Raw genomic sequence first — 27439 nt, forward strand, 5'->3', positions numbered from 1 at the left:
ACACTCAAGACAGACGCTCTCCAGCCACAGCCGCTGCTGTTTGAAGCAGTCGTTCCCAGCCTCTCCTGTGCAGGGGAATAACCCAGGCAACCTAGATAAACTCCTCCAGCCCAGGTCACACACAAACCCCTTCACATGCCTGGGCATGGGAGGCAGGTGTCACTGGATTTCTAGAAGCTACATTGTAAAGCAAAACTGTTACTATTTGTGGGTTTTCTTTCTAAAACCTTTGGTTGGTTTTGTTGCTCATCTCATGTTTTCTAAACAAAATATGACACTATCACAGGTAGCCCATGCTGACACAAAACTCAAAACAGTCTTCTTGCCTCCCAAGAGCTGGGATTACAGGCATGTTTGTCTGTTTGCTTACTGTTTTGCTGAACTTGATCTCACACAATCCTCCTGCTGGGATTACAGTCTTGCGCCACCATGCTAGGGTAGTTGTGTACATGTTTAGTCCCAAAGCTTTTGTTATAGGCAGGCGGAGTTCCATGAGTTCAAGGCTATCCTGGTGTGCACAGCAAGTTCCAGCCAGCTAAGGCTACATAGTAAGATCTTGTGTTCACATAAATAAATAAACAAACAAGATAAAAGTGTTGTTTAGCACTGTCAGGCTGAGGCTGTCGCTCAGTGGCAGAGCACCAGTCTAGAATGAACAAGGCCCTGCGTTGGATATCCAGCACTACAAAAAACTTTTTTAAAAAATGAAAAAAATAAAAACAAAAACAAAAAACTTTTCAAAGAGGAACACACACACATACATAAACATACATATATGTGTACAAACATATGTATATGTATGATAAGGAGAAAAATAGACAAGGAAAAATGATGCACATACAGAATTATCTCAATTATACATAAAAATATACATGAAAAGAGACTACAATGTTAGCAGCGATTTTCCTTTTTTTTTTTTTTTTTTAGTCTCAGAATTAAAGGACAGGTTCAATCTAGAGTTTTTCTGTTTCACATTATGGGAATATATTAACTTTTTCTTATTAGAAAATCATTTCTTCTTAAAGGTCACTATGACAGTCAGGCAGGAAATGACAAGGCCTGAAATAGAACAGCAATAAAGGAGTAGAAAGGGGAAAACAATTGGTAGCCAATTAGACACAGCAGAATCAAGTTTGTGGCACTGTCAACTGAGCAGATGTGATGACAGTCACAGAAACAGGAGGAGGGGGTTAAACTGGAGCTGAATCTTATTTTTGTCACGCAGAAAATCAAGTGTCTGGTCAATAGTCAGGTGAAGCTGTCCAGTGGAGTGAAATAAGAAACAAAATCAAACGTTTTCAGAATTCATATGTAGAAGTCCATTTAAAACCCATGAGAGTATCCAGAAATGGTGGTAAATGTCTTAAAACCAGTACCTGAGCTGGTGGCAGGGGGTGGTAATGGTGTGGGGGGTGGCGGCGGCGGCAGCAGCGGCAGTGGCGGCAGCAGAAGAGGAGGAGGAGGAGGAGGCGGCGGTGGCGGCACACACCTTTAATCCCAGCACTCAGGAGGCAGAGGCACATAGATCTCTGTGAGTTCAAGGCCAGCCTGGTCTACAAAGTGAGTCCAGGACAGACAGGACCACACAGAGAAACCCTGTCTCAAAAACCAAAACAACAAAAAACAAACCCCGCTCCCCAAAACAAAAGTTCCTATGCAAAATAAGCCACAAACAATGGCTCAGCAGTAAGAGCTGCTCTTTTAGAGGTGGGGGGTTCAATTCCCACCCACCCCCACCCCGCAACCCTCACTACAGCTTACAACCTCTCAACTCTAATTCCAAGGGGTCTGATGCTCTCTTCTTCTTCTCCTTCTTCCTCTTCCTCCTCCTCTTCTTTCTTTGTTTTTCTTTTCTTTTCTTTTTTTCTTTCCTCTTTTTGGTTTTTTGAGACAGGATTTCTCTGTGTAGCCATGGCTGTCCTGGAACTCGCTCTGTAGAGCACACTGGCCTTAAACTCAAAGAAATCCACCTGCCTCTGCCTCCCAAGTGCTGGAATTAAAGGTAGGCACTACCACTACCTGGCCTGATGCCCTCTTCTGACTTCCACAGGCACCAAGCATACAAGTGGTACACAGACATACATGCAGGCAAAATACCAATACGCATAAAACAATAAAATTTAAAAACAATAAAAAATTTTAAAATTGTCTAATGCAAAAGAAAATTTAAGTATTCTAAGTATGTAGTGAAACCATCTAAAATGTTATTTTCATCATTATTATTCTATTACTATTTGTGGTGCATTTTACCCCTGAACTACAGCCCCAGCTTACAAGAATTATTAAAAAAAGAAAACTAAGGAAAATTGTTTAAATGTTAAATGAATTACTAGTAACCCTATTACCTGATTAAATTCTTTTAATAAGGCAAACATGCTTCCCTCTCTCTTTTTAAATGAGACAGGGTTTCATGTAGTAGCAGAAGATGGTCTTGAACTTCTACCTTTAAGACTCCACCTCCTGAGTCCTGGATCAAAGGTATAGAGCACCACACATTTTAAAAATACTATGGGTGTTCTACACACATGCATGTATACCATGTGCACATCTGGTGCCCTCAGAGGCCAGAAGAGGTAGCACTATAGTCAGACTGGCTAGAACTATGTAGCTCAGGTTGGCATCAAACTCCCAGTGATCCTCCTGCTTCAGCCTTCCAAGTACTTGAATGGCAGCTAGGAGCCATCCCATTCAACCACACTTTTAGTTTTTTAACCGACACACTAAAAATTGCATATATTGGTGCTGGAGAAATGGTTTTTGCTGCCAAGTGTGATGCCTGAGTTCACTCCCTGGTACTCACATGGTAGGAAGAATAGATTCTCACAAGTTAATCTCTGACTTCTACATGTGCATCCTGCACATTTTTCATCTAAACACATACACAAATAAATACAATGTAATAAAAAGTTGATATCTAGGAGGCTGGGACTCAGACTTATTGGGTGGAGTGCCTGCCTACCAAGCACAAAGCACTGAGTTCAATCCCCAGCACCAATACTAGGTGCAGTGGCAGATGCCTATAATCCTAGCACGTGGAGAATAGGCAGAAGAAAGATCAAGAGTTCAAGGCCATGCTTGACTATATACAGAATTCAAAGCAGGTAAAACTGCACAAGGTGCTGTCAAAGGGGGAGGGGGAAGCCAAGCCTGTTGGTCACACTTTTAATGTCAGCACTCAGGAGGCAGAGGCAGGCGGATCTCTGTGAGTCAAGGCCAGCATGGTCTAGGGCTACACAGAGAAATCATGTTTAAAGAAAACAAAAAATAAAAAGAAGGAAAAAAGCAGCAAGGAACCTATGAGTTTGTGTCTAGCCTGAGCTATGTAGCAAGACCTGGCCTAAAGACAACAGTCTGAAAGGAGGCGTGGTCGCAGAGAAACGATTCCCGATTCTGTGCTCAGAAGAGCTTCCGCTGATGGAGCAGCCCAACACTGAGGGAAGAGGACACGGCACCGCTGGAAGGTTGGGAGCGCCTAGCAAGCAAGCACTGTGAGATCTCCTTCTAGGCTACTTCAGACTTCATTCTCTTCAGCAGAGGTATTTAACGTCAAGGACTTTGGTGCCTGACTGTGGTCAGATATGCCGAGAAGGATTCATGCCAAGCCAGAGTTTTTAACCTTCTGGGCTTTGTAAAGTTGGTGAATTCTAGGAATAAAAACAAACGCTCTCATATGATTTATTATATTAGTCGTACCCCAAGCAAAGTCAAGTTTTCTGCCTTTATAGAGCTGTTTAAAAAAAAAACAAACAAAAAAAAAAAAAAAAAAACCTAGCCAAGGATGACAGTACATAGACAGGAAGATTGAAGATTGATTCAAGTTCAAGTTCCAGGCCAGCCAGGCTACACAGCAAGACCCTGCCTCAAATAGAGAGGCACTTCTTCAAAAACCAAAAACCAAAAGCACTGACCCGGTTTTACTCAAGACCTGTCAGCATTAGAGCACTCACCTAGCACACAGGAAGGTTCTAGGCTCTACCATCAACACTGAAAACATCTGTCCATGGATTACCCTATTGGAACCTGGTCCTAAGATGCCAATCTTGGGTACAGAGTGTCAATTTGTGCTGCCTTCTAGCACTAAGGGAAGACACCACACCAATAAGAGGATGTGCAGGCTCATGTAAGCTCCTTTGGGAGACTTCTGGGGCTATTTCAGATTTAGTCCTTTTTAGCAGAGGGGTTGAAGGACAGTCATAGAAGCTGACTGAGACCACTGGAATAAGTATAGAATTACATTAGGGGACTTGATTTAAAAAATGACGGTAGCTGACATGGTTGATATACAGCACTTGGAAGTGTCTGAGGCAGGAGGATCATAAATTCAATACTAGCACAGGCTGTTTAAAAAGGGAGACAGAAAATAACATTCTAACATTCTTACCAACAGTGAATGGAGAAACTTGAGAAAGTGGCAGGCATGTTTAAGGTAGTAATTACGGTAGTTTCCAAGGTATATGCTTACCAAACTCACCAGGTTTTGACCTGACAAACCACCGCTCTTTTCCTATCAGTCATTCCTTATGAAGAACTGAAGAAGAAGAAAGTAACCATCCCAACTCTAGACAATGGGGTGGCTCCTGTGCTTCCTACTTAGACTGTATCAGCTCCAGGAAGGACCTGAGAGGTTACAAAGTGACTCCCCAAACAACACAGGACTATAATGAGTCAATTAAATAACTACATAGTAATTTCCCAAAAATTAGTTGCTAAATTAGATTTTAAAATCTGTAAGATTTGGGCTGGAGAGATGGCTCAGAGGTTAAGAGCACTGGCTGTTCTTCCAGAGGTCCTGAGTTCAATCCCCAGCAAACACATGGTGGCTCACAACCATCTACAATGAGACCTGTGTCCTCTTCTGGTGTACAGGCACACAGGCACCATTGTATACATAGTAAATAATAATAGACATAATAAATAAATCTTTTTTTAAGAAATCTGTAAGATTTATCAATGCAGCCGGGTGTGCTGGAGCTCGCCTTTACTCCCAGCACTCGGGAGGCAGAGGCAGATGGATCTCTATGAGTTCTAGTCCAGTCTGGTCTACAAAGTGAGTCCAGAACAGACAAGGCTACATAGAGAAACCCTGTTTCAAAAAAACAAAAACAAAAAAGATTTATCAGTGCAAAGATAAGGATGGAACAAAGGTGGGAAAAATATTTCAGTACTATCACCTAAGAGACAGGATTGTTACCGTCAAACTTCCTGGACACTGGTTTAGAAGTGATATTTAAAGGTCAACAGAAAATACCCAAATAATTAGTGATGCTTCTAGCATGGAAGCATGGTGCAGGAGAACCCTATGGATGCACCAAACAGCCTAGTGAACGAAGAAACAGGCCTGGTGCACCCAAGTGAGGAACACAAAGGACAGAAGAGCCTGAGGGAATACAGTACAGTGACCACAGCACACTTCCTTAAGGGAGGAGCCAGAAATGCAAGTTCACACAACAACCTCTTTTGTTGTTGTCTTAAGATGGGGCTCTCACGCAGCCCAGGTTGCCCCTAAACTCCATATATAGCTAGGACTGGCCTTGATCTCCTGATCCTCCTGCCTCTTACTCCTGAGTGCCGGGACTGTAGCCATGAGCCACCTCATCCAGCACATAGCAGCCTTTGATAGAAAGGATTTTACTGGGGTTGGGAGTGGTGGTGGAGAGACAGCTCAGGAGTTGAGGACACACATGCTCTTACAGGGTCCTGAGTTTGATACTCATGTTGGGCAGCTCATAAGAGCCTGTTTGTCTTCTGGCCTCCATGGGCCCTTCATCCACATGCAGACACACCCACACAGACACGCACGCACACACCTGTGATTACAAACAATTGTTTTTAAAGAAAAGGATATGGGTCCTTTGGGGAATGGAAACAGCTCCCGTATTGCCCACAACTGAGTCTCCTAGGCAGTAGTTTCTAAGGGACTGCTCTACAACTCCTTATTTAGTACCTGTTTTCTCCCACGTCATCCCATGCAATTCCGTGTCTGAGAAGGAGCAGGGTTACCTGAGCACCACTACAATTGGACTCTCGCTTCCAGTGATCACCATCAGCCCCTTCCAGATCATTAGTGCCGAGGAGACAATCATTCCAAAATTTAGGACTTGGTAGTACAGCTGTAAGAACAAAGAGAAGAAAGCAGATCCACTATTACTCTCACTCAGGAAAAGCAATGATAGTAGCTATTAATTTTAAAGTTTCAGGCTGGAGAGATGGCTCAGTGGTTAAGAGCACTGGCTGTTCTTCCGGAGGACCTGAGTTCAGTTCCCAGCACCTACACGGCAACTCACAACTGCCTGTAACACCTGTCCCAGGGGATCCGATTCCCTCACACATACAGGTAAAATACCAATGTACATTAAATAAAAATAAATTAATTAAAAAAAAAAGGTTCAAGTAGGGTTGTAGCTCGGTTGGTAGAATGTTTGTCTGGCAGGTAGACAGCCCAGGGCTCAGTCCCCAGCACTGCATAGAGCCAGGTGTGGTGACTCATGCATGTATCCTAGCCTGCAGGAGGTGGAGTCAGGCCAAGGGAAAACATCATGGACATCAGGTTGTTACTGAGCTGATGGCCTACCTCAGCCAAGAGGCCTGTCTCAATAATAATAATGATAATAAATAAAAAAATATATAAGTAAGTAAGTAAGTAAATGAAACTACAGAAGAAAAGAAAAAGAAAGTACCATACCATTAAATTAATCAAAATAAATAAATGGGGAGAATTTTTTTTTTTAAAGTTCAAGTACACTTGAGGGGCAGAAGCAGGTGGCTGTGAGTTCAAGGCCAGCCTGGTATATAAAGGGAGTCCAGGACAGCCAAGACAACACAAAGAAACTCTCTCTCGAAAAACAAAACAAAACAAAAAGTTGAGGTAGTATATGAATGAGGCTAGCCTGGGCTTACATAGTGAGTTCTAAGACCACCTGACTTATAGTGTGAGACCTTGTCTCAAAAGAAACAAACAACTCAAATGTTTCAAGCAGTACCACTATGGCTGCTGAAGTCCTGAGATCTTTTTCTTAAAAGTGGTATCTCAGGTTGCCCACTAAGTAGCTGAAGATAGCCCTCAACTCCAGATCCTCCTGCCTCCACCTCCCACGTGCTGCCACTATGACCCCTTGTTTAAGACTTCTTTTAAGTAAAACATAAAACCAACATCCCAGAACAGACCTCCTCTTATCCAAAGCATTTTCCTGAATTCTGTTTGCTGAAACACAATGACATCTATGTAATAACTAATATTTCAGACCCTTACTGTTTCATTTGGGCTGCTGTTACTATTTTTAACTTACATTCAGTCTCGACATGTTAGACACAATTGATAATACTCTTTCTGTTTTTTAATTTCTCTCATACTTGTCTACTGATTGTCTCTCTTAATAACCATGGAATATTCAGTATTTGTTACCATCGCCGCCTCCTCCTTCTTCTTCAAATATGTATAGAAGTGCTCTGCCTGCATGGACAGCTACAGGCCAGAAGAGGGCACTAGATCTTATTATAGATGGTTGTGAGCTACAATGTGGTTGCTGGGAATTGAACTCAGGACTTCTGGAGCCATCTGAGCCCCTCTGAGCCATCTCTCCAGCCCCTACTCCTCCCACTTTTTTTTTTTTTTTTTTTTTTTTTGAGACAGAATTTCTCTGTACAGTCCTAGCTCCTGGAACTTGCTCTATAGACCAGGCTGGTCTAAAACTCATTCATTTTAGAGTTGGAAAAGCATCATCTCACAATGAGACATTATCAGAGTCCTGCTTGTCATTCAGAGTTAAGATCTAATCTGACAAGCTGGGCGTGGTGGCACACGCCTTTAATCCCAGCACTCGGGAGGCAGAGGCAGACGGATCGCTGTGAGTTCGAGGCCAGCCTGGTCTACAAAGTGAGTCCAGGATGGCCAAGGCTACACAGAGAAACCCTGTCTCGAAAAACCAAAAAAAAAAAAAAAAAAAAAAAGATCTAATCTGACATGGTGGCTTTAATGCCAGCACTTGGAAGGCAGAGGCAGGCAGATCTCTAAATTTGAGGCCAGCCTGGTCTACAGAGTGAGCCCAGGACAGTCAAGACTACACAGAGAAAGGCTGTCTTGAAAAAAACAAAAGAAAAATAGAAATTAATCCATAACATAAAGAATTTTAGGTTTGAGACTGGAGAAATGGCTCAGTTGTTAAGAGCACTGGCTGCTCTTCCAGAGGACCCGGGTTCAGGTCCTGGCACCACAGAGTGGCTCACAGCTATCTGTAAATCCAGGTCCTGAATAGCAGCTGCCCTTTTCTGACCTCTGTGGACACCAGGCACACAGATGGTACATGTACATTCATGTACACATATAGGCAAAACACTCAGACACATAAAATAAATCAAGTTTTAGAAAAACAAAGAACTTTAGGCTGGGCGGTGATGGCACACACCTTTAATCCCAGCACTCAGGAGGCAGAGGCAGGTGGATCCCTGAGTTCAAGGCCAGCCTGGTCTACAAAGAGTCCAGGACAACCAGAGTTCTGTGTAACAGAGAAACCCTGTCTCGAAAGACAACAAACAAACAAAAAACAAAACAAAAAAAACTTTAAAAAAATGAAGATTTATACTCTGTATGACGCTGCTCTCGGCTCATCTGGCCCTTCCTCTTTCCTTAGACAGGACGGCATACGGCCTTAGGATCTTACTCTGAGATTCAGCTAACCAACATCATCTTCATTTTTAGTAGATTCTGTGATAAAAGACAAAAGCAACTTAAAGCACAAAAGGCTTATTATTATTAGTGCTCAAGAGTCAAAGGGACAGCATCACTGTGAGGAAGTCAAGACTGCAGAGCCTGAAGCGGCTGGTTATAGTCCATCCACAGCCAGGACGAGAGACCAAAAAATAATTGCTAATATTCAGCTGGCTTTCTCCTTTTTATGCAGTATATGATCTCTGGCCAATTAAACAGGGTTTTTCTACATCAATTAGCTCAGTCAAGATAATCCCCCAAAAGCCTGTCCTCAGGGAATTCTAGCTTCCTCAAGCTGACAAGTAACACCAAGTCGCTCAGAGAACATAAGTCCCTTCAAGCCTGTTTGTGTAGCTGGGAGTTCCTTAAAAAGGACTAGTAAGTTCGTTTTGGGAGAAATGTACACAAAAGCAGTCTACGCTGAAACAAACATCCCAACTGAGCAGCGTCCGAGGGTCTTACTCTTTCTTTTTTTTGCTTCCTCTTTTCCTGCCAAGAGACTTTACCCAAAAATCAAATATACAGCTTCTACTTCCTGCTTCCTTATTCTACATGTTGGTACTTAGGAACATAAATTATCAACAAAAAAGCCGCATTTATCTGCCTAGTGTTGGCAGAAATAAGTTACCCAACCTCATTCCATTTGGCCACATCAAGCTATTAGTAAGAAATGGTGACATGTGTCCAGCAACAACCACAGAATTGAATTGCCCTTTCTAAGAAGTGACAGACCAACCAGTATGTTCCTCATTGTTCAAGGTCAAACTGTTGAAGAATACTATTAAACCCAATGAAAACACTGGCCATGCCACACACCTGTCATCCTGCATTGGGAAGCCGAAGAGAGAGGACCATCAGTTGAAGGGTTAGCTGCTCTTCATGAGACTATCTCCATGAAGAGGTGGGGTCAGGGGTGAGGGGACGGCTGGAGAGACGACTCAGCAGGTAAGAACACTCATTGGCTGCTCTTCCAGAAGAACAGGGCTCAGTTCCCAGCACCCACATGACAGCTTGCAACTGTCTACAACTCAAGTCCCAGTGGCTCCCATTCTCTCACACAGACATGTATAGAAACAAAAGTAACTAAGTAAGTAAATAAATAAATTTTAAGACAGAGAGGTAACGTGTAAGCTCCTTTCAGTTAGGCTAGGTGGAGCACGTCTGTAACCTCTGCATTAGGGAAGCTACAGCAGGAAGGATGCCAATCCCAGGCCAGCCTGGACTGGACTGTGAGAGCCTGTCTCAGAGTTTATGTAAGGCTGGGCTCAGTTGGTAAGGCGCTTGCCTAGCATGCACAAAGCACTGGGTTAGAGCCACAGCTACACGTGAATTGGGTATGATAATGCACAGCTAGCACTCAGGGAGGTATAGGCAGGAGGGTCAGAGTTCACATTTATCCCCACTACAGGAGTCTTCTACCCTCTTCTCTGAGGCAGTGTCTCTCCATCAAATCCAGAGCTCACTGACATGGCAACTCTTGCTAGCCAGCTGCTCAGGGGATCTTCTTCAGTCTCCACCTTCCACAACTGGAATTACAAACCCACTGTTATATTTATTTATCATTTTGAATTTTTCTCAAATGTTTTCTTTCCTGAGACATGGTTTCTCTGTGTAGCCCCGGCTGTCCTGGACTCGCTCTGTAGACCAGGCTAGCCTCAAACTTGCAGAGATCTGCCTGCTCCCTTCCCAAGTGCTGGGACTACAGGCGCGCCATCATGCCCAGTTCCCATTCTGCATGTTTGTGGGTTCTGGGAATCTTAGATCTGACCCTCTTGTTTGCTTGTACTCACTTTAACATTCAGTCACTTCACCAGCCCTAAAATAAAAAAAGTTTAAAACTGAGCAAAAATAAAAATACAACACAAAAAAATTTGTAGGCTATTACTACAAAAAGTGACACCTAGAGAGGATTTTTTTGGGGGGTGGGGGTGGGGTGTTTCGAGACAGGGTCTCTCTGTGTAGCCTTGACTATCCTGGACTCACATTGTAGACCAGGATGGCCTTGAACTCACAAGGATCCACCTGCCTCTGCCTTCCGAGTGCTACAATTAAAGGCGTGCGCCACCACGCCCGGCTCTAGAGAGGATTTTGTAACTGTAAAGGTTTCTGTGGTTAAGAAACCTTCAGCATTAGGCAGGTAAGGCACCAGCTATATGGCAGGCAGCTCTGTGGCATGGGAGTAATGGTTAATCTCCTCTAGTGAATTACATGTGCTGCATCAGCAACAACACATTCTGGAGTAGGATTCAGCAGGCCATGGCCAGTAGATGTCTCAACATGTAAAGGCACTTGTCAAACCTGATGCCCTGAATTTAATCCAGGGGCCCACATGGTTAAAGAGAACTGACCTCCACATGAGCCACATGAGCCCCACGATGCCCCCCCCCAACACACACGTACGTAATTTTAAATGTTTAAAGAAATACTTATGATATGACATGACAGTGCTTCTTCCTTCTTCCTTTGTTCAAAATCCTGACATCTGCTGATTAAAGGCTTTAATTCCCAAAAGGGACAGGCACAATCTTCTTAGAGAACACAATGGTTCTACTCAACCAAAAGCTAAGAAATCTGTGGACTATGGACTCCTCGTGCCACTTAATCAAAGTGCCAGGAACAAGGTGCTACTGATTGATGGCTGGTCTTGAGTATCAGAAAGAACTTGTTAAGCCTATTACAGCCTGGGATCCCAGCACTTGAGAAGCAGAGGCAGGCAGATGACTGTGACTTTAAGGCCAGCCTTGTCTATAAAGAGAGTCCAGGCCAGCCAAGGTTACACAGAGAAACCCTGTCATGAAAAACCAAAAAGAAAAGAAAGTCTATTACACAGTGAAGGAAGAAAGGACAACTGGAAAAAGCAGACCCTGAGAACTCTGAGGTTCCCATATAAGTTAGTGAAAATCACGCAATTCCAGGACCATATGGCACTAATATGGTCTGAGTCACCCTATCAGGAAAGAAACTATGGCCAATTTAGGTTCTTGCCCAGAGCAGCAGCAGAAAATAACTATGCCCATGTGATCAATTACACAAACAAAGGTTACAGTCTATTAGAAACATAACTGCTTTCATCTTTAAATGAGAGTTATGATGAGATAGGTGTGACTAGATGCCAAGGTGACAGAGGGCAGGCCACAACAGCTTTGTACTCTGTTAATTTGGGTAAATCAACACAGCTTCCCATGTTGCCTTGCTGTATGGGTCTAAGTTAAATCTGCCGAGCCCTGGAAGGTGGACGGGAAGCTGTGATGGCGCCTGAAGGTCACAGTGGTTACAGGGAGTGAGCACACTGAGGCACTTGCTTTCCGCTGCTCCAGGTTGAGCTCTTTGAGCTAACACAGATTAGAAGCACTTCCTCTGCTCTCCCTTCAGGCCCTACTCCAGCAGGCCCTACTCCATGCAGACCCAGATTCTATGACACGTGTGGACTTACCTGCCTGTACACACCAGCCACACAGAAGAGCTAGTTGGTGACAATTTTCTCCTGAGACAGGGCATCATTATGTAGCCCAGGCCAGCCGTGAACATGGTAGTCCTGCTGCAGAATGAGCAGCCTACAGGTGTGGCCGCTGTGCCCAGCAGTGGCAATTCTGACTGCCTACCTTCTTCTAGACTCACAGATGCAGCATCCCCCCAGTACACAAGACTCTTCTGTGGTAAACCGCTCACTCCATGCTGTCATCAATAAACGTTTCACCAACCACACTGTACCAGCTAAGCCACGGGTGATGGTTAGCTTTAACTGTCAGCTTGCCACAACCTAGAACCACCTGGAAAAGGAGTCTGAACTGATCATTCCTACATCAACCTGACATGCAGGAGGGTCTGTGGAAGACTTGATTGTTAACTGACCCAGACGCTGTGGGCAGCACCATTCCCTGGATGCTGGGCTGCAGAAGAGTAGGGGGCGCTGGCCGAGAGTGAGCAAGTACTCTTGACTGCGGATGAGGTGTGATCAGCTGCTTGAGCTCTTGCCTTCTCGGTGATGAGCAGTTACAATGCAACTGTAAGGCAAAGCCTTTCCTCTCCTACACTGCTTTTCACTCAGGGTATCTTATCACAGCAAGAGGAATGAAACTAGAACACTCTTTCCTCTGTCCCTGTACACACCTGTGTCTAGACTCTGTTCTTCTTGAAGACAAGCCACAGGAGAAGAGCTACAGTGCTCTCTTCTATGTCACATCTGCACATGGAAATGAGGAACTTTTAGGTCCATAGAGAGAACAGGATTAAGATGCAGAATATCAATGAACAGTAGCAAAGAGAAGGCTTTAAACTTTACTAAGCACTGTACTCTGGATTTCCCAGTTTCAATGGACAAACAGTGATTTCAGGATGTTTAAGAATGCAACTGTGGCTGGGCGTGGTGGCGCACGCCTTTAATCCCAGTACTCCAGAGGCAGAGGCAGGTGGATCGCTGTGAGTTCGTGGCCAGCCTGGTCTACAAAGTGCGTCCAGGACAGTCAAGGCTACACAGAGAAACCCTGTCTTGAAAAAACAAACAAACAAACAAAAAAAGTCCAGCTCAGCTCCAAATTCCACTTGTGATTCCCTTGTGACGTACTGGGGACTGTGCTAGTGCGTCCACACTGACACTCTGACAGGGAAGGTATACTGACACCCCCCATAAAGATTTTTCTAACCCTATACAATTATTAAATTAACTTTCAATTTAAAAAAGAAAGTAACAAATAGTTCCACATAGTGGCACACACCTTTAATCCCAGCACCCAGGCAGATCTGTGAGTTCAACACTAGGCTGACTGATAAATTGAGTTCCAGGACAGCCAGAACTACACTGTGACACCCTGTCTCAAACATCGCCAGAAGAAGAAAGAATAAAGAAGAAGGAGGAGGAGGAACAACAACGACGACGACGAAGGGAAAAACAATCAAACATGGTGGCACATCCCTCTAACCCCAGCTACTCAGGAAGCTGAGCAGAAAGATCAGACGTTTGAGGGGGCCTAAGCAACTTAAGGAGATCCCCCCCATCTCAAAATGATAGAAAAGTGTAGCTCAATGGAAGAGCATTCGCCTAACTAGCCCACAGCCCTGAATTGAATCCTTACGACTGGGGCAGGGAAAGCAGGGGAAGTAGTGCATGTTCTGTAATGTACCCATCTGCCACCTACTGAACACTTGCTTATTATAGTAGACTGATATGTAAGAAATCACCAAACTTCTAGGTTCTTCTCTAAGGGCCAATTCATTAACAATGGCAACTGAAAGTTGTTACTTTGAGTTCAAATATCTATTTTGATAGCCATTGTGATTTGGGTAATCCTGTGAGGTGGTGGTGGCACACACTTTTAGTTCCAGCACTCAGGAAACAGAGGCAGGCAGAACTGTGAGAGTTCAAGGCCAGCCTGGTCTACAGAGTGATTTCTAAGACAGCTGAGGCTACACAGAGAAACCTTCTCTTGGGGTAGGTATGAGAGAGTTGAGTAATCTTAAGAAGCAAACAATAAAAGATTTTATTAAGTCGTAAGGATCCTACACATGTGCAGCACACCTTTAAAAGCAGCCAGCATTCAGGAGGCATCACTGTGACTTCAAGGCCAGCCAAGGCCAAGGAGTGATACGTTGTCTTAAGTAATAAGACAGGACAGATAATTAAGACGTAAAGAGAGCAAGCACAGTGGCCAACGACAGTGATCCAGGCAGGACTCCGGAAACAGGAGGATCAGGAGCTTAAGGTCAGCCTCAGCTCCACAGAGAGCTGGTAACAGCCTAGGACACACAAAAACCTATCTTTCAAACAAACTGTTTAAAGAGATTCAACAGACACTCATGTAGTACATGCACACTCTTTGGGCAAACATTCATACACACAAAATATATTTTTAAAAAGTCCAAAGAGAAAAGATGGCCTAGTGGGGAGTTAAGCAACTTTGATGAGTCAGATGATGCTACGATGACTCAGATCAAGTCACATCATGCCTAACATCCCTGAATCACTAAGACATCTCAAAAAGGGCCAAGTGCGGGGGCTCATGTGTATAGTCCTAGCACTGGGAAATGGACGCAGGAGAATCAATAACAATTTACCAAGAATCACCAAACATGCTCTACGTACAGAACTCCAAGCCAGCCTGGGCTACAGAGCGAGACCCTATCTCACAGAATTCTCACATTTAGAAAAAATTTTTAAAACCTGAAAAAAAGTGCTCTCAGAGACAGTCTCTGTAACTCCCTTCCTAATAAAGTCTCTCACGTGGGAAAAACGAACAAACAACCACTAAAAAGCTTGTTGAATAATTAGAGTTTCCAGTACTTTTTAAATTTTTTAATTAATTTATTCAGATTACTTCTCAATTGTTTTCCCCTCACTTGTATCTACCCATTCCTCCCTCCCTCCCGCTTTCACCCTATTCTCCTCCCCTAGGTCTGTGACCAAGGGGGACCTCCTCCCCCACTATACGGTCATAGGCTATCTATCAAGTCTCATCTTGGCAGCCTGCTTATCCTGCTTTCCACACAACTGTGGAGAATGTCCTGTCCATTGGCTAGATCTGAGTAGGGGTTCAATGTTTGTTGCATGTATTGTCCTTGGTTGGTGCAGCAGTTTGAGCAGAACCCCTGGGTCCAGATCCACCCTCAGACAGTACTTTTTAAAAATGAGATTTGTCTTTAAAAAGTGCGTGTGTTGGAGGGCGGGGAGGCAGGTAAACCCCAGACATAGAAAGTTAAATCTCTGCTGCTGAAGACACCATTCACTTTGGACACAAAGCCCAGAGGCCCCGAGCTGGATATGACCTGAAAGCCCCCTCCCCGAGGACTATAAAACAACCTTAAGGATGCAGCAGTGGCACACACACCTTAGCGGTAACCAACAGCTCTCTAATTGGACTTGTGACCTGCTCAACAAGAGGGAAATCACAACTGGCACTGGAAATGTAGCCAACTACCCAGAGCTGGTGAAGTCATAGATTTTGGAGAATCTGCAAACACCACTTTACTAAAAAAAAAAGCCTAACTTCTAAGTACATTTTAAATGTCCTTATACCCACAGGTTGAGTGTAGTCTTCACCCATCACTTCTCTTTGTTACAGATAGGGACCATTACAGAAAGCTACAACCAATCAAAATGCAGAGCTGTGGAGCATAGCCCCTATGAAAACATCCATGACACAACTTCTGCACCGAAGGCTCAGAGATCACTGTGAAAGGGGGGGAGATTGTGGGGGGGATGGGGAGGAGATAAGAGGCAGAGGACCAGGAAGTTTGCTATGAAACAGTGTCAGAAGCTTCACCTATGAAATGTCACTAGCCTAACTGCTTAGGCATGACATAAGCAATACACATGCTAATTTAAAAAGGGTAAAAGCTCATGAGGTCTCAACCCTAGAAAAAGACCTATAGGCAATTAAGGAAAACTGACATTGGGACAAATAACCCTCTCCCCGGAAGAGTACACCAATTGGTTATCTAATACTAAACGGTCAGCCCTGAAATCATACATACAAGCAACATTATATAAACTGAGCAGTTTATATTTATGTATCTAGAAACACACACACAGGGGGCTGGAGAGATGGCTCAGCGGTTAAGAGCACCGTCTGCTCTTCCAGGGGTCCTGAGTTCAATTCCCAACAACCACATGATGGCTCATAACCATCTATCATGAGATCTGGTGCCCTCTTCTGGTGTGCAGGTGTACATATACACTGTATATGTAATAAATAAATCTTTAAAAAAAAAAAAGAAACGCGTGCGTGCGCGTGCGCGCGCACACACACACACACAGGTTCTTATTTATATGTAATAACAAAAAGAGGCCATGAATTTGAAAGCAAAGGGAGGTACAGGAGAGGGTTTGCAGGGAGGAAAGGGGAAAATTATATAATATATAATTATATACAACCTCAAAAACATATATAATATCAAAAAGTAAACAAAAATTAAAGACGAGGTCATATTTATAAACTAAGTTAATACTGTGTTAACTTTGTGTGTGTTCTGTGTTGCAGAAGTGTGTGTATATTTATGTGAAGTAGGTGTGTAGATGCATTCACCCACGTGGGCCAATGCAGAGGCCAGGGGACAACAACGGGAGTCTTCTTTAATTGCTCTCAGCCTTTATTTTTGAGACCATCTCTCACTGGAGAGCTTGTCATTTTGCTCGATTATCTGGCCAGCAAGGGTATAAGGACCCACCAGTGTTAGCCCCCACCACTGAGTTTACAGTCACATGCTGCAAGCCAGCTTTTTATATAGGTGTAAGCACTCATGTCTACACAGCCATCTCCCTAGCTTCAAGTTTATTTTTGTTTTGTTTTGTTTTCAATATAATTCACCCCCCAAAATACGGTTTCTCTGTTTTAACACTGGCTGTCCTGGAACTCACTTTGTAGACCAGTCTGGCCTCAAACTCAGAGATCTACTTGCCTCTGCTTCCTGAGTGCTAGGATTAAAGGTGTGCGCCACCATGCCCAGCTCTAAGTTTAATATTTAAGAAAAAATATAAGGGGGCTGGAGAGATAGCTCAGAGGTTAAGATCACTGGCTGCTCTTCTAGAGGCCCTGAGTTCAATTCCCAGGAACCATATGGTAGCTCACAACCATCTACAATGAGATCTGGTGCCCTCTTCTGGCAGGCAGGCAAGGTGTTGTATAAAATAAATAAATCTTAAAAAAAAAAAAAGAAAACGTTTAAATTTGGGTTTGGGCTTTAGCTGGTTGGAAGAGGGAATACAGATAGATACACAGGACAAAGTAATAATCTTGTATATGGGAGACTAATGAGGGTAGGCTGTGTTTGTGTTTGAGGCTAGCCTGTACAACATAAGGAGACAAAGTTAGAAAAAAATAAAAGTAAAAGTAAAATGTAAGCCAAGTATAATGGCTTAGCCTTGTGATCCCAGCCCTTGAGAGGTTCTGACACAACCAACATGAATTTAGGCCAGCCTGAGCTACATTTGCAGACTAACCCAGGCTATAGAGTGAGTCTACGTCTCAAAACAAATTAGAAAAACAAAAAACTGAGGCCAGCCTGGTCTACAGAGTGAGTTCCAGGGCAGCCAGAGTTATTAACACCAAGAAATTCTGTCTCAAAAACGAAAAACCAACCAACCAACCAACCAAAAAAGAACAGTAATGATAACAAACCCACAGGGACTAGGGAGATGACTCTGGGTAAAGTAAGGTCTGGAGTCCTCGGTTTGGATCCCCAGTACCCACATAAAAGCTACACATGGCAGTGCTTGCCTGTAAGCCCAGTATTGGCAAAGCAGAGACACCTATCCTGGGCCTCACTGACCAGTCTTTCTCGATGAAAGGAAGATCTTCAGTTTCAGTGATAAACTGTCTCAAAAGCTAGGTAGTTTTGTGCACGAGCCACATGTGCAGCTGCCACCTCTGTCAAAGAAGCTTCTCTTAGCCAGGTGGTAGTGACCCAAGCCTTTAATCCTAGCACTCAGGAGGCAGAGGCAGAAGGATCTCTGAGTTCGAGGCCAGCCTGGTCTACAGAGTGAATTCCAGGACAGCCAAGGCTACGCAGAGAAACTATGTCTTAAAAAACCAAAAAATTAAATAAATAAATAAATAAATAAATAAAGCTTCTCTTTACAGGAAATGAAGACCATCACAGAAAACCACAACAGGATACAATACAGAGATCCAGGTGGTAGGGGGCCCAGCATCGGCAGATGCCTCTGCAGCACAGCTCCTGAATCTATGGCTCAGAGAACATCACAGAAAAGGGGGCAGAAAGACTATCGGAGACAGAATTTCGGGAAGCCTGCTGTGAAACAGTCTCTCCTAGAAACAGCTCCAATGGATACGGTAAGGTGGAAGGAGAAAATCTGAGGGGTCCCACCCTTAGACAAAGAACTACAGGCAACTAATGACTAATTGCTTGCCCAATGCAGAGTGGCCAGCCTTGAAATCATATATACACCACGAACAAAAACAGACTAAGCAGGTTGTATTTATCTTTATTTGTGCATACACATCCCTGTGGGCGACACATACACATGCATGTATATAATGATAGTAATCAAAGAAAAAGAGGCTATTAACTTAAAAGTGTGGGGGCATGAAGGGCTTGAGGAAAGGTTACCTGGAAGGGGCTGGAAAAAGGAAACGGAAGGGGGAAAGTGCTCTGATTCTATATTAGATAAAAAAAACATACTAAAAACATAAACTAAATTAAAAAGATAGTAAAAATGGCACATAATTTTAAAAGTCTTTCTATCCAAGTGATTTCATATAGATCACCATAGATCCATCGTATCTTAATATGGAAATCTGTAACTAAAGTAGTAACAGCTAAATAATTACTCTTTGTTTCAAAAGTCTGGAAAAAAAAATTATCTTAAATGATGTAAGATGGAGAGGGATACAAGGAGACCATCACAGAAAACCACAAATAAACCATGTTAGCCACCCCCCCCCCCAGTAGATAAATAATAAAATAAAGGCAGTCAGGCATGGTGGCGCACAACTTTAATCCTAGCACTCAGAAGGCAGAGGCACATGGATCACTGTGAGTTTGAGGCCAGCCTGGTCTACAAACTGAGTCCGGGACAGCCAAGGCTACATAGAAAAACCCTGTCTCGAAAAACCAAAACAAATAAATAAATAAAAACAAAAGAAAAAAAATTAGTTCCAGGGGATGTCCATGTTAATCAAGTGAGGTTTATGGCTAGCATGTTTGAGGCCCAGGAATCAATTTCTAACACAGTCAAAAAAATAAATGGGTATAACTGCATTATATTAATAAGAGAAATAATATCCTAGATTCATCACATTCTATTTTATTAGCTTCCTGTCACCTATGCTCTTGAGGTTGTTTTTTCTATTTTGCCTACAAAGTAAAAATTATAGTTTGTGTATCTGTCTTTTTTTTCCTTCTTCTTCTTCTTCTCCTTCTTCTTCTTCTTTTGGTTTTCAAGACAGGGTTTCTCTGTGTAGCCTTGGCTGTTCTGGACTTGCTTTGTAGACGAGGCTGGCCTCGAACACACAGCAGTCCTCCTGCCTCTGCCTCCCTGAGTGCTGGGATTACAGACATGTCTTTTCTTCTTTTTTGGTTTTTTTCAAGACAGAGTTTCTCTGTGTAATAGTTCTGGCTGTCCTGGAATTCTCTTTGTAGGCCAGGCTGTCCTTGAATTCACAGCCATCTGCCTCCCAAATGCTAGGATTAAAGATGTGCACTACCACACCTGGCCTAGCTGTCTTTTCTTTTCTTTCTTTCTTTCTTTCTTTCTTTCTTTTTTTTTTTTTTTTTTTTTGGTTTTTCGAGACAGGGTTTCTCTGTGTAGCCTTGGCCATCCTGGACTCACTTTGTAGACCAGGTGGCCTCAAACTCATAGTGATTCGCCTGCCTCTGCCTCCCGAGTGCTGGGATTAAAGGGGTGCGCCATCACGCCCGGCTCTAGCTGTCTTTCCTTAATTTCCCTTCCATGATGTGTATGATGTGTGTGTGTGTGTGTGTGTGTGTGTGTGTGTGTGTGTGTGTGTGTGTGTGTGAAGAGATGGCTCAGAGAATCAAAGTGCTTGCCACCAAACCTGACAAGCTAAGTTTGATCTCCAGGACCCATAGGATGGAAAGAGAGAACTAACTCCCAGAAGTCATCCTCTAACCCTTGAATATTCTCTCTCTCTCTCTCTCTCTCTCTCTCTCTCTCTCTCTCTCTCTCCTTTCAAAGTACTGGGATTGCGGGTTTTTGTTTGGTGCTTTTTTTCTCTTTGGGGGACAAAGTTTTGTTTTGCTTTGGTTTGGTTTTTTGTTTTGTTTTGGTGGGGTTTTTTTTGTTTGTTTGTTTTTCTAGACATGCTTTCTCTGTGTAACAACTCTGGCTGTCCTGGAACTCTCTCTGTAGACCAGGCTGGCCTCAAACTCACAGAGATCCTCCTGCCTCTACCTCCCAAGTGCTGGGATTAAAGGCGTGCACAGCAAGTTTTGCTTTTAATTAAATGCTAGCTTTCAATGATGTTGCCCAGGCTAGCTCAGCCCTTCCGAATGCTGGGATTATAGACGTGTGCTGGCAGGCTTGGCTCAAGGCAAAGCTGTCTTCAAAATACCAGGGGCAAACAACACTACAGTATAGCTCAACTGGCAAAGGTACTTGCTGCCAAGCCTGATGACCCAAGTTCTACTCCTCGACCCACATGACAGAAAGATCTGGAAAATCAATCTCTAACTCCCACGTGTGTGCCAGGGCATACTCATGCACATGCACACACATGAGCACACAAAATAAATCTAATTTTAAAAGGGAGGGAGGGTGCCAGGCAGGTGCACGCCTTTAATCCTAGCATTTGAGAGGCAGAGGCAGGAGGATCTTTGTGAGTTTGAGGCCGGCATGGTGTACAAAGCAAGTTCAAGGACAATCAAGGCTACACAGAGAAACCCTTTTTTGAAAAAACAACAACAAAGGGCGGGGAGGGGAACTAGGCAAACAGCTCAGCGTCTGTGTTCGTGGGTCAGCAGCTCTGGGGATGCAGGACCCTGCCTCAATGAGGTGGCGAAGAGAACTCCCAAAAGTCACCCTCTGACTCCCGCACTCTACAGCTTGGGCGTGCCCACATTCACATGCACATGCACCACACACGGTCAATAACAAATACACATGAGTACAGGGCTGGAGACACAGCTTAGCAGTTGAGAGCACTTGCTGCGCATGCGGAAGAGCATCCACCTGGCAGCTCTCAACTGTAAATCCAGTTCCAAAGGATCCAAGATCTTCCTCTGACCTCACCTAGCAGCAAGCACCCAGTTGGTGAACATACATACTTTTTTAAAAAGTAAGCAAAAAAATTAAATACAGGGGCTGGAGAAATAGCTCAGCAGTTAAGAGCACTGGCTGCCCTTCCAGAGGACCAGCAACCACATGGCAGCTCACAGCTGTCTGTAACCTCAGTTCCAAGGGAACAGACACCTTCACAGAGACATATATGCAGGCAAAATACCAATGCACACACACACACACACACACAAAGTATATATATAAATAAATTTTTTTAAAATTGAAAACAAGAGCCAGGTGTGGTGGCGCACGCCTTTAATCCCAGCACTCGGGAGGTAGAGGCAGGTGGATCCCTGTGAGTTCGAGGCCAGCCTGGTCTACAAAGCAAGTCCAGGACAGCCAGGGATAGCAACAGAGAAACCCTGTCTCAAAACCAAAAAAAAATCAAAAACCAAAAACCAAAAAAATTGAAAACAATGGTCCCAAATGTAGTTTATTGGTAGAGCACATGCTTAGGACCTGAAAGACCAAGCTAGGTGGTGGTGGTGTGCATCTTTAGTTCCAACACTGGGGAGGCAGAGATAGGTGAAGTCCAAGACCGGCCTGGTCAACAGAGTGAGTTCAAGGGACCATAGACACTCTGTCTCAGAACAAACAAAGAACCTAAAAGGCCCTGGGTGTGACACAAAATAATTCTTCTGGGAATGGAATAAGAGGGGTGGGATCCCACAGCAGGCATGGTGGTATATGCCGTCAATGGCACTACTTGGGAGCCAGAGGCAGGCGGATCTCTTAATTCCAAGCCAGCCTGGTCTATATAATGAGACTCTATTCGACCCCCGCCCCCAATCCAAAAAAGTCTTTCCAGATGGGGATATAGCTCAGTGACAGATTGCTTGCCTAGACAGAGCACGTGCCTAGTTTGCAAAAAGCCCTAGGCATGATTCTCAGCATCACATTTGAAACAAACAAACAAACTTTAAAAAAATAATAAGGTTATTTAGCCTGACATGGTAGTGCAGTACTCAGGTAAAGGCAGGATTCCAAGTTCAAGGACAGCCTGGGCTAGCAGGAGCTACATATGGAGACTCTGTTTTACAATAGACAGATGGATAGATAATCATTCTAGCCAGTGAAGTCATATGGTGACTTATCTATAAATCTACTTATCATAAGGCTAGGGCAGGAGGACTGCATAGCAAGACTCTGTCTCAAAATAAAGCAATAAAAATAAAGTCTTCAGACTAGGGGTGTGGTCTGTGGTACTCTGTGGTGAACATGTGCAAAGCTCTGGGACCAATCCCCACCAACAAAATAGGGGTTCATGCTAAGTGACAGCTACTCCTTTAAGCTGTTCTGATGACCTGGCTGGAATGGCTCACGTTCTGTATGTATGTCCATACGCTTCTATGTAATAATTATCAACAGTGCAAAACGAGTGCCCCATTCCAAAACAAAAACAAAAACACCTTAAATAGTATGTTCAAACAATTTAATACCAAAACGCTAAAAAAAGAGGGCAGGGGACGTCAATTTCGAGCAAAAGTAATCACCATACACATCAGGTTCAGAAGACAAAAAGGTGAAATCTTTTGTAATAGCGAAATGTCACTGTTCTTAGCACATGAAGAAAGAGTAAGGTTTAAGGATTAAACACAGAGACCTAAAGTTCAAGGTTTCTGTGCCACTGTCATCTGCCATCAAAGATTCAGAGAGCTGTCACCTTTCTGCTAAGGGAACAGGCACACGGGTAGTGCAATTGCTTCAACTCGGAGGGCAGAGCGACCCAAGTTAAAGGGGATGAAGGCCACTGAGGTCTAGTTGGGCTGAAGGGTGGCTGTGGTAGGAGAGACGCAAACGGCTCTTGTGGGAGCTGCAATGGCCATCCCCAGAGTGCCACCAGAAACGGCTAGTCCGCCGCCTTACAGTGTCCAAAACAATAACCAACCCTGACTCTGGTTTACAAAGCGCCCTACAGTTTTCACTTACTTCCCTTGCCTCCGCGGGAGGAAGGGATCGCAAAGGTTCGCCTTCCCTCAGTGTCTCCCTAATCTGTTACTATGAATGGGGTGGAAAGAGACCTTGGCTACAGACTGAGAAGAAAGAATGATCCATACACAGGCGACCGACCCACGCAGGCCCTCAACCTGGCCCAGAGGTCCGCGGGGCCCTACAACGGCAAAGGAACCAGAGAACCCCGGCAGAGAGGGAGGCCAATCTCACCTGCCTCTTGTTCATCCGCCGAACATCATCTAGAAAGTCTAGAGACAGCATGGTGAGGTGGAGGACGCGACAACCAGCAGCCAAGAGGGCGCGATAAGAATGCCAGGAGGAACCGCTGCCACACGGGCCGTGCTCACAGTGGACTGGACCCTCTGACGCCTAAACTTCCGCTTCCGGGGCGGGAGCAGGGGAAGCCCCGCCCCCTTTGCCGCAGAGCCTGGTCAAAGAGTGATTTGCCAAGCCTCCCAGGACAGCCCAAAGCCTTGCCTCTTGAAAAGGAGGACCTAGCTTTCACCAAACCGGCTGGAGCTCACTTTCTGTGCTCAGCCCGTAGCTGCTTGCGAAGGCGGTGACCCAGGGTTAGATAGACCCGCAGCCTCCACAAGGCGGGCCCTCGGCCACGCCTGTCCAATCGAAAGCCGAGCCTGCGCCTGAGTGCCGCTGGGGCCTGGGTGTGGCCCTGGACGTGTAGCCTAGCTGTTTGTTCTCAGGTTGAGGGTTCTGTCGTTGGCTACGGGGAGCTGTGAGTCTTTTAAAGCATTGTATGCCTGGTCGCGTGCGCGCGCGCACACGCACACGTACACACACACACATTAAATTGTACACATTGGTGAACTGTGTGGTATGTGAATTAGATCACAGTAAAGCAAGTGTGAGAATGAAAACTGTTAAGTTCCCAGTGGTGGCCACCATGGCCTGGCATCCATGGTACTGCACACTCAGCACTTGAATTTAAAGAGAGAATACCTTCAACTCGTAGTAGAAACCTCATTTACTGAGATGAAAACTGAACTTTTTGGAATCTTCAAGTTAGGGAGCTCTATGACTGATTCATAATAAATGTTGATGAAAGCCAGGCGGTGGTGGCGCACGCCTTTAATCTCAGCATTTGGGAGGCAGAGGCAGGTGAATCTCTTGTGAGTTCAAGGCCAGCCTGGTCTACAAAGTGAGTCCAGGACAGCTAAGGCTACACAGAGAATCCCTGTCTTGAAAAACCAAAATAAATAAATAAATGAAATAATAACTATTCTAAAACCAACAACTTAAGATTTTTTTTTTTGGTCTCAGAAACTTGGAACCAGTCTAGCTGGATGGTTCCTGACTTACGGTCTTTCATGGCTTCTAGCTGTCTAGCTGTCCAGAACAACAGATGCCTCACCTGAAGGCTTACCTGTGGGATCCATTTCCAAGCCCTACTCAGGTGATTGTGTGTTGCTTTCTATTATTCCACTGTTGTCCGATGGAAGAATCATTTCCTGGTTGTCGTTTAACAACAGGCTCCCAGAGTTTCTTGCCATAGGAGAATTTACAACACTGTGAAGACAGATGCAAGCTTTTGTTTTGGTTTGGTTTGGCTGTGAGAGCCTCATAGCTCAAGCTTACCTGAAACTCACTTTGTAGACCAGGCTAGCCTTGAACACAGAGAGATCCGATCCACCTGCCTCTGCCTCCCAAATGCTGGGATTACAGATGTGTGCCACTATGCCTGGCTTTTCTCAGAGTATTTTATAGGATAAGATTTTTGCTTGTGTTGGGTTCGGAGTGGAGGCTGAGAAAATACACTTTAGAGGCAGAAGCTTAAAAACAAAAGCTTTATTTTCTGAGTTCAGGGAGGCAGCCAGTTCAGGATCTGAACACTGAGTGGAAGTTATATCGTCTATTTAAAGGTGAAAAACCCCAATTAGCTCATACAGGGGGGTGGATGGTGGAACAGTGTGGTCAGCTCTGTCTCAAGTTATTTTGCTAACAAGAAGTTCTAGCTAACCTTGATAGTGTGCCTGGAAGTTAGGGGCAGCTGTGTTTATGGTTCGGGAATTCTTGCTGATTAATAAGGCCATAGTATATGTTGAGCATAAACATCTCTGGAGCACGGGAGTTCAAGATCCACCTGGATTACATATTGAGACCCCCCCCCATCTGAAAGAAAATAATGAACAAGAAAAAATAAGACCCAAATTATGTAGGGAACCATGGAGCTGGCCTGCTTTAGGTGCCTTGAGAGACATGGGTCATAGGTTTTCCAGGTTAGGGTTGGTGGCTCCTGGGGCACCAGGTGCCTTTTAGTTCTTGAGGAAACGGAGGCACCCCCTCAGGCAGTGAAGCGTTCAGGCTGCTCTGTGTTTCTTGGAAGTGAGTGAAACATATAGACATTTGACAGGACAATTGGTCTTAGACATTGGTCTTGTGTACCCCGCAAACATCATAGTATCCCGGCAACCTCGTTTTATTGATCCAGGCATCTGACTTTATATTCTGTTTCTGATAAGGGTATAAAGAGTCTGATTTCTTGCAATAAACTTGTCACAGCCTCAGCCTTGGCTGTTACCCCTCCAACTTGTGCCTGGTCAGGAGTCATTCCTTACCAGTCATATCGGTGACGTTGGTCTAGTAAGTCAGCCCTGGCGTTTACAGTAACATCTTCATTTCTTCCATGTTTTCTCCACTAAAAGCTAGTCAGATATTGGTTTAAAATAGGGAAGAATTCATTTCTACCTTTTGAAGAGAGTTGTATCAGAGAGTGTGCACAGATTTTTCAGTCATCATCTCTGCAGCCCAGCCTTATGGATAAAATAAAGAGGGTTTTTTTTTTTTTTTTTTTTTTTTTTTCCAGTTTTATGGCCCCGGGGATGGAACCTAGGGCCTCACCAGTTCTGGGCAAACACCTCCACTCAGCTCACTTTTAATTTTTTTAAAGGGCCAAGAGAAAACTTGTCTTGGAAAAAAGAAAGAAAAAAAGAAAAGAAAAAAAGATAGAGTCTTACTATATAGTTCTGGCTGGCTTTTATCTTATGATAATCCTCCTGCCTTTGCCTTTTGAGTCTTAGGGTTACAAGTATGCCCCACCTTGCCAGTATTCAGATTCATTCTTTCTTTCTTCTTCTTCTTCTTCTTCTTCTTCTTCTTCTTCTTCTTCTTCTTCTTCTTCTTCTTCTTCTTCTCCTCCCTCTTCCTCCTCCTTCTCCACCTTCTTCTTTTTGTTTTTCAAGACAGAGCTTTACTTTGCAGCCCTTGCTATCCTGGAACTACCTCTGTAGACCAGGCTGGAAGGGGCTGATGGTGATCACTGGAAGTGAGAGTCTAATTGTAGTGGTGCTCAGGTAACCCTGCTCCTTCTCAGACACGGAATTGCATGGGATGACGTGGGAGAAAACAGGTACTAAATAAGGAGTTGTAGAGCAGTCCCTTAGAAACTACTGCCTAGGAGAGAGCCTGGGCGGAAACCAGTTGCTACTCAGTTGTGGGCAATACGGGAGCTGTTTCCATTCCCCAAAGGACCCATATCCTTTTCTTTAAAAACAATTGTTTGAGCCGGGCGTGGTGGCACACGCCTTTAGTCCCAGCACTCGGGAGGCAGAGGCAGGCGGATCGCTGTGAGTTCGAGGCCAGCCTGGTCTACAAAGTGAGTCCAGGATGGCCAAGGCTACACAGAGAAACTCTGTCTCGAAAAACCAAAACCAACCAACCAAACAAACAAACAAAACACAATTGTTTGTAATCACAAGTGTGTGCGTGCGTGTCTGTGTGGGTGTGTCTGCATGTGGATGCAGGGCCCATGGAGGCCAGAAGACAAACAGGCTCTTATGAGCTGCCCAACATGAGTATCAAACTCAGGACCCTATAAGAGCATGTGTGTCCTCAACTCCTGAGCTGTCTCTCCACCACCACTCCCAACCCCAGTGAAATCCTTTCTATCAAAGGCTGCTATGTGCTGGATGAGGTGGCTCATGGCTACAGTCCCGGCACTCAGGAGTAAGAGGCAGGAGGATCAGGAGATCAAGGCCAGTCCTAGCTATATATGGAGTTTAGGGGCAACCTGGGCT

The 27439-nt window shown here is 44.4% G+C and overlaps 1 protein-coding gene across 2 annotated transcripts in view; it reads right to left on the minus strand.

Annotated features, from left to right (window-relative positions):
- Sec11a (SEC11 homolog A, signal peptidase complex subunit) overlaps nt 1–23787 on the minus strand; it is a 41202-nt gene extending 17415 nt beyond the window's left edge. Inside the window, exons 1-2 of one of the 2 annotated variants that reach the window (XM_051148811.1) lie at nt 23619–23787; nt 6001–6110 (exon numbers count right to left, since the gene is read on the minus strand). In XM_051148811.1, the coding sequence (XP_051004768.1) occupies nt 6001–6110; nt 23619–23669 (161 nt within the window). In that variant the 5' untranslated portion in view covers nt 23670–23787. The remainder of the gene's footprint in view (nt 1–6000; nt 6111–23618) is intronic. The other variant, XM_051148810.1, reaches the window with a different exon arrangement.
- Nucleotides 23788–27439: the final 3652 nt, after the last annotated feature.

The sequence above is a fragment of the Acomys russatus genome, chromosome 7 (assembly GCF_903995435.1).
Source record: "Acomys russatus chromosome 7, mAcoRus1.1, whole genome shotgun sequence".
NCBI classification, from domain to species: domain Eukaryota; kingdom Metazoa; phylum Chordata; class Mammalia; order Rodentia; family Muridae; genus Acomys; species Acomys russatus.